This window comes from Atta colombica, unplaced genomic scaffold (assembly GCF_001594045.1).
Source record: "Atta colombica isolate Treedump-2 unplaced genomic scaffold, Acol1.0 scaffold252, whole genome shotgun sequence".
NCBI lineage: Eukaryota > Metazoa > Arthropoda > Insecta > Hymenoptera > Formicidae > Atta > Atta colombica.
The window spans coordinates 20992-29668 of record NW_017259351.1 but is presented as its reverse complement, the minus strand read 5'-3'; the positions used below and the strand labels follow the sequence as shown (position 1 = coordinate 29668).

Below are 8677 nucleotides of genomic sequence, written 5' to 3'. Positions count from 1 at the left end.
TGTGTGTGTGTGTATATATATATATATATATATATATATATATGAGACCTTTAAGATTCCTATTTTTTAATTTTGGTTTTGGTTTCGATTGAAATTGACATGTAGCCGAGTTTCGGCAAAACTCTAGTTCCGGTAGGATTCTACTTATACTCTTAAAATACTTATTTTTAGTCACACCCTACATAAGAAATAAATAGATATCAATTTTTTAGAATAATTTACAAATATGCTATTATAATTAAGACACATTTACACATATAAGATGCGTTCCGGTATTCACTACCAATGCTAAAAATCTATAACGCAAACTTATATTCTATAGTATCTAACGTAACTTATAGTATAGTACATATAGTATTATTATAATATGTATAGTACGTATAGTACTCTATAGTTTCAGCGCTAGTGAATATCGGAAATCGCATAGTAACTTTTGCTACAAGAAATGAATGCATCCATAATATAATATATGCATCCATAATATAACATATGTTTCAGTATCTTTCAACCATATTCTCTTATTTTACTACAATGCGAATGATGTTTGAAGAGAAAGAATTTGGATAAGTAGCATATTTTTATAATAACAATAAATTCTTTGCATTATATCTATTATAAATTACAAAATTATTAAACTATTTGAATAGGTTTTAATGTTTATTTAGATCAGACTTCAAAAATTTTGTTTCTTGTAGTTTAAATTCCCTAATAATCAATGTTATATCAACGACCGTAATAAGTGATTTCAATTTAAGTAGTTTTGTTTATTATTATACTGTTATTATATATATTTTATTCAAATGTTATGAGAAGACATACACAATAAGGATTGGACTAATACTGCATATCACTTCAAGATTGAATTTAAATGTATTTATTCTTTTTTTCTTTTTAAGATAATAATTAGATTCGTAATTAGATTATTTGTGTTTATCAAGTCTAGATTATAAATATTGTATCATTAAAATGTAAAATGTTTGAAAAACTTGTGTTACATTAATTAAGAATAGTTTATTTCCTTAAATAAAAATATTATATCGATAGCAATACTATATAGCATTCAATAGTATTCGAGGATTAATATAATATACACAAATAGTAAATATAATATATCGATGTTGTATTCAAAAGATTCTTACTTTATTTTTATATTTTAATATATTTTTTTAATTACAATTTATTCAGTTCTTTTCTTTCGAAATATTCTCCTTCTCCTTCTCTTGAACATACCTCTCCCAATGCCTGTTTACTTCTAAAAGCAGAACTATATGCATCTTTCAAAGTCGCATAAGTTATAGTTTCAAATCGTTTATAGTTCTCCTGTGAATTTCAGACATTTCAGCATTTCTGTTAAATGATACCTCCGATTCACTATTTCATTGTTGCCAAATTCACAATTGATGATATCATATATCAACCAAAAAAGGAGAGTATTTCGAAGAATAGAAAGTCGAATAAGTAAATGAATCTAAAAAATTATAAAAACAAAGTTTAAGAACTTTTTGAACATACGTATTAAAAAGCATCTTAGAATGATGCAAAAATATAAGGTATATTATTGCGCATAATGGTGATAGAATAATAGATCAAAACAAACAACCAATCAAATTTTTACCTCAAAATAGTCATGTTGCTTTACAATTTGAAACAAATTTTTGATTGCTTAAAAAACAGCCACTATATATACATTGGATGAGTTCGTCCTCGAGAATGATGCATCTTATATTCTTACATTACAAAGTACTCATACTAATATACTTAATATGATATACAAAATATCATATTATACAGAAATCACTTCAAAATAGCAAAATAAATCATTTTTACTATTAAACATACCCGTTTTATTTATCAAAATTAGAGAATAAAAATTTGTTTATAATGTCTTCAATATCTGATTACGATCTTTAAATATTATAAAATCTTTTCTAAAATCTAAATGTTCCCCGCCGTATGATAAATATGTTTCTATATAGCTACTGTACGCTTGTATATTGTAGAATCTCAAGGAAAAAATTCCGGTCTCTTAAAAAAATTATGACATAAAAATTAAATGAATAGAAATTTGAACTCTTCAACTTCTTACCACATATCATTTCATATAATGATACTTTCTACGTATTTTCTTTACACATAGGACGATAAAATTATTATGAAGTTTATGCAATTTGATATGCAATGAATTTGAAGAGTGTACGATAAATATAAAGTAAAGAGAGTGGAGAGGAATTATTATAGATGCATTGTAAATATTCCTGTATCATACAGAAAGAGTACATTGATAAAATTATAAGGTACGATAAGAAAAGAGAATGCACCGTGCATTTAAAATCAATAGGTGTAGATGTAATAAGCTATTTCTACTTATAAAGTAGAAACGCCCTACCAAACCTAGTAGCATTCTCTCTTACATTATATAGATAATGCAAAAACAGTTTATTTATACATCTCTACGTACTGAATTTACGCACGGTGCATTCTCCACTCTTATCGTGCTCTATAATTTTATCAATGTATACTCTTTTTATATGAAACGGGAATATTCATACATTTATAGTAATTTCTCCCCTCTTTCGTTTGTTTTATATTCATTTATCACATTCTCCATTGTATATACTGAATTGTAAGAAAGTCAGTATTTACAACATTGTTCAGATTATTCTCGCCGTTACGTGTATAATATATGTATAGTCATGCTAGAGAAGCCAGAGAAATTGGACAAGTTGAATTTCAAAAAAGTTATTTTCGGCGTGAAGTTAAGTTTATGGATAACATGGAGTTGGCCGATGCCAAAAGACGCAACAAAATTTAAAATCACCTGTATGAAACTGTATCAAAATTTGTGTATTATTCTGGCAATTTGCATGGAGGCATCAATGATATATACTATCGTAAATCATATTAACGATTTTGCTATTTTCGTCGAATTAGTTGTTCAACAAGCCCCTATTTTACATGCCATATGTAATTTTATCTTTCACAAAGTCAATTATCATCACATACAAGTACTTAATATCAATATATTTTATATTAAAGAATTTTACAAATTATATCTATAAGCATAATATGTGTATTTGGTTTAAGTGTTCACAACTCAGTTATCTTTTTAAATAAGAAAATTATTTAAAAAATGTGAATAAAATTTAATTAAATTCTAAAATTACACATAAATAAAATTTATGTGTAAAGTAAAAGATCTAATGACTTAAACGAAAGACATTCTTTTTTAAATGTTTTCAATAGCAGTTATATTTTTTAAAACAATAGATATATTTTATTATAGTAAGATATTTTTTTGCAAATTTATAATAAAATATTATTTTTTATAATAGTTTCTGAGATATATATATATTGTCATTGTATTGCTTTTCTAGACATGAGTAAAAAAATAAAATAATAAAATACTTCCAATAAAATATTGTTTAATAAAAAAATAATTACTATGCAATTCTTAAACAAAACAATTTTTATTTAAAAACTTTCTTTAATTTTATTTAAAAAGATAAACAAATGTATATATATATATATACACACACTTAGCCAATGTAACCACTGTAATATATATATGAAGGGTGTCTCGCAATGTTTGGCCAAACATGTTTTTATAGATAGAGCAGACTAAACTGAATCGAAAAGTCATTTTGCAATTTTCGCAATGAGATTAATGAGATATTAATTACTAAAAATTGCCGAATATTGGTCTTCAATAATTTTTTACTCGATTACTATTATTTAGCAAATTCTACAACTTTACAAAAAAACAGCAAGAAACAATTATTTATTTTTCTTTTCATAAAGCTCTAAGAATTTTTTCAGAATTTTTTATCAACTTTTTATTACTGCATTTTCTTATTGACAATGATTTTTATCAACAAGGGAAAATATGTATTAAAAAATTTTCAGAACTTTATGAGAAGAAAATAAGCAATTTTTGTCTCTTGCTGTTTTTCTATAAAGTTGATAGGATTTGAATAAAAAATTATTAAAATCAATCAGCGATTTTTAATAATTAATATCTTATTAATTATTGTAATTAATATCTTGTTAACAGTTTAGTCCGCTCTATTTACACAAAAGCGTTTGGCCAAAAATTGCGGACAACTTGTACATATATGCGCACGCGTGAGTATGTAATATGCACGCGTGCGCGTAAATATGTAATTATATTTACAGAATATTGCTTTTGAAGCGGAATATTTTTGTGACTCGATGAAATCACGTGAAGAAGTTGTGATTCAACGATACATTGATAAATATGCAGCATTCTATGGTGTGTCTTCGGTTATTTTCTATTTTCTTGTGATAGCAGCCTGCGCGATAGCTTCCATAATGCATCAACCATTTCCAATGTTAAATGAATATCCGTTCGATGTATATTATGAGCCTTTAAGAACAATTATCTATGCACATCAAGCTATAGTCGGATTCATAGTATCGGGACAATTATGCTTAAATACTTTCGTGGCTACTTTACTCTGGTTTGCATCAGCAAGATTTGAAATAATAATCGAAGATCTGAGGACTTTCACAAATGTCTATCAATTGGTCAAATGTGTTAAGGAACATCAAAAAATACTTGAGTAAGTAATAATTTAAATATAACATCCTTGTTTGTGCACGTAATCTAGTTTAAAAAATTTAGATAATATAAATATTGAGAACTAAAATGTATTTATTCAGGTACACAGCAGAAGTTATTATTGTTGCTCGTTGTTTTGCATTAACATGTATATGTTGTAGTACGGTTAATTTAATAATAATTGGTGTTTCATTTCTTACCGTAAGTACATGTAATAATTTGAAAATTAAAATTTCTTTTCAAAAAAAAAAATTTACCTAAAAAAATATATAATTAAAACTATCAAATGTTACATTTGAAATTCGAGAATATACTGAAAATTTATATATTCGCAATATATTCATAATTATATAAATATATTTAATATATATCCATTTATATAAAGAGAAAGAAGATGGAGAGAGAGAGATTCTCCCAATTAAATTTAAAACAAACAAAAACACTGTATTTAGTACCATTTGCGAATCTTGATAACTGATAATATTTTTGCATAAATCTTGCAATTTCTAGTTCAAGCAAACCGATTATTTATCAATTTTAAAACACAGTTCTAAAACGAAACTAGATCATAATGCAATATCATCAATTAAACTGGCAAGCTATTTAATAACAATGATGCTGATGAGCATCTTAAAACACCATAAAGAATTTATTGCGGACAATATCACCCCAGTTAAATTTCGAATCTGAACCTTCTTATGTTTCCATTATTCGCCATTCTCATTAGACCCATTGAGAAATGTAGAGAGGTCCAAATGTATAAATAAGATCTAAGTCGAATCCTGATCGGGATAATATTTTTCATAAATTCTTTACAATTTTAAAGTGCTCGTTAGTATCGATATTAATAAATTGCTTGACATTACGTACTACAACTTCAGTTTAAGATCGAAAATAAATAATTAGCGCACAGTTTGCTTAAAGTAAAAATTGAAAGATTCATAAAAATATTGTTAGATATCAAAATTCGCTTTAATCAAATATGGCCTTCTTCGATTATTTGTGTTGAATATTTCTCGGTCAATTTTTATTTACTATAACATGATTAAAAATTTTAAGTATTAGAATATCAATGGGAATAATAATACATATATAATTTTTTTTAAACAGAATCAATCTCTACTATTGAGGTTCAAATATACCTTCATGATTCTAGCTTGTTTAGCAGAAGTATTTATGTTTGCTTGGCCGGCAGAACGTTTGATTTTCTTAGTAAGAAAGTATTTATTACAAAAAATCATAAAACTAATTATAATATAAATAATTAATATTTGTTACTTTTTCGAGAGCAACGATATCTCACAGGCTGCTTTTGATACACACTGGTATAATCAATCTGATGAAATACGGAAACTTCTGCAAATTATCATGCTGAGAAGTCAAAAAGTGATAACAATTGCAGTTCCATATATTACTCCATCAATAAGTTTTAATTACTTGACATCGGTGAGAGACAGAGATTTGAATTAATTAAAAATTTAATTAAAAATCGTTATCATTTACATATTTGTTAACATGATTTTCATTATGTAACGTTTGTACTTCAGGGATCAAAAATTTATTTTTATAATATAACGAAGGATTTAACTAGATTTTTTTACATGTTCCAGTACTGTTCAACCATAATGTCCTATTTTACAACACTGCGCGTAATGCTAAATACAGATTAAAAAAGATCACACGCTAATTTAAATAATAGTCCTAAACAATTAATATTTGCATAAAAAAATTATTTGATAATAAATGTGGAATTTTATATAAAGAAACTATAAATTTTGATGCGTAATACATAATATGTATAACGATATTCTGATTCAGCAAACTATGTAATGTAATTCAAAAAAATAATAAATCATTTATTATTGCCGCAAAACGCGTTATTTTATTGAATCAATTTGTACATCTTACATCCATCTTAAATATTATTAATCATGCATCATTTATTAATTATACACTTTTCATATTTTTCTTTCTTCATTACTTGCTATATGCATGTGTTTCAAATTGCTCTAAATCCAATGAAAAAATAAATTAAAATTCTTTAAAATTTCAATTAAAATAACAATTTTTTATTATTTGTAAATTATTTGTGCAATTGTCACAATTATCATTAATTTTTCTGTTGTTTAATTTTATAGTTTAGAAATTCTTCTACAATTTTCTTAAATTCACTTAATTTACTTAAAATTTTAGTTATCTCATTTGTATATTATCTTTACACAGCTCATAAAATAAATATTTAATAAATATTTTTAAAATAAAATATAATAAAAATATATAAAATATATAAAAATAATTATAAGGAAACAAAACTTAAATTTCATTTTATTAATTTTAATAATTTTTAGATAAAAATAAATGTCAATTAACTACACTTAATAGATAAAGATATTAAGTACATAAAATTTCCTGATATATCAATTGCAGCACTCGCATTCTAATAAAAGGTTTATATTTTCAAAGCATTTCAGTGAAACTAAGGTTGCGTCAGGAAATTCATCGTACATATGTTGAATAGTTTATAAAGTAATTACTGCAAAACGGTTCCTCAATTACTGGCGCATTTCATAATCTTGTAACATCATATTCCACGCATATTATGGAAAATGTTCTTTTCTAAAAGCCCTAGTAATTTCAAGGAAAACACTACAAAGAGAGAAAATTCCAGATTATATCGTAAATTCATAATACCTTTATCGAATGCCACCTTCGTAATTTATGTTAAAAATAGATATTAGTAGAATAAATCTACAAGCCTTACTTTTCACACATACACATATGCATCTTAATGGCTTATTTTATCACAATTTCATCGTGGAAATATATTTGACGTGAAACAGAAGCAATGAAAACAAGCATAACCCTTTGTGTTATATACAAAATTTTCTTTATTATTTATCTTCTTATCGTTGAAGCTTTTTAAGATAGATATTTATTATACATATTATAATATGTGAATATGTGCAATTAACATTCTAATCATGTGGTCAAAGTTGACGTTAAAGAAAGTCATCGCTGTTGTAAAACTAAGTTTGATCCCAACTTGGTGTTGGCCTCTACCAAAAGATACAATCAAATTGAAAGTTATCTGTGCAGGAATATATCAATATTTTAACATAATTGTGCTCTCTAGTGTAGCTACAGGTTTGATAAATGCGATGCGAAATCACTTTAATGATCCTGTCATTATCGCAAAATCGATAAGTGTTCTGTGTCCCGCTATACAAGTCGTTTGCAATATTATATGCTGTAGAATTAATTCTTGTCGCCTACAAGTAATTATTATGAGCATTTATTAATTATTATATATTTAGTTTATTACATAAAAGTAAAAAATAGACAATGTATTATCATTGTATACACTTCCTCTTTGTAAATTTTTATATTTACGATAATCGTATATTTAATCGATATATTTAAGATAATTATATATTTAATATAATCGATTCCAGTTGGTTACTTTCGAAATGGAAAATTTTTGTGAATTACTTAAACCTCGCGAAGAAGCGATCCTTCAACGATATATTAATAAATGTGTCTATTTCTACGGTGGCTCTATGTTTTGGATTTACCTAAGTGCTATTTTCATTATATCTGGACCCGTTACATTAGATCAACCGTTTCCAACAAACGCTGAGTATCCATTCGATGTTTATCGTCAACCTTTAAAATCTATTATTTTTATACAGCAAACTATAGCTTGCGTGCAAGGTGCTGCTCAGCTATGTATGAATATTTTTATGGCGCTCTTAATATGGTTTACATCGGCAAGACTTGAAATACTCATCGAAAAATTGCAAAAAATCACAACCATTTCTGAATTAAAGAAATGTATTCAAGAACATCAGAATCTATTAAAGTAAGATATTCTTATATAAGACACGATTACATTAATCCTACATTTGCTTTTAATGTGATTTCCGTTTTTAATAAATATGTTAATAAATAAATATGAATTAATTTTTTAATAATGAAAACTTCATAAATCGAATAATATTATTTTATTATAATTTATTGTATAATATAATAATAATCATAAATATAAAAGTTATAATAGTCACACAATTTTTGCGATAAAACAATTGTTCAAACTTATAT

At 25.5% G+C, this 8677-nt stretch overlaps 2 protein-coding genes across 2 annotated transcripts in view; both read left to right on the top strand.

The window, feature by feature from the left end:
• LOC108688980 overlaps nt 1-6049 on the top strand; it is a 9692-nt gene extending 3643 nt beyond the window's left edge. Inside the window, exons 5-8 of the mRNA XM_018195555.1 lie at nt 4174-4580; nt 4681-4780; nt 5690-5791; nt 5867-6049. Of these exons, the coding sequence (XP_018051044.1) occupies nt 4174-4580; nt 4681-4780; nt 5690-5791; nt 5867-6049 (792 nt within the window). The remainder of the gene's footprint in view (nt 1-4173; nt 4581-4680; nt 4781-5689; nt 5792-5866) is intronic.
• A 1997-nt stretch (nt 6050-8046) lies between these two features.
• LOC108688979 (odorant receptor 49b-like) overlaps nt 8047-8677 on the top strand; it is a 1629-nt gene continuing 998 nt past the window's right edge. Inside the window, exons 1-2 of the mRNA XM_018195554.1 lie at nt 8047-8438; nt 8628-8649. Coding sequence (XP_018051043.1) covers nt 8047-8438; nt 8628-8649 — 414 coding nt within the window. The remainder of the gene's footprint in view (nt 8439-8627; nt 8650-8677) is intronic.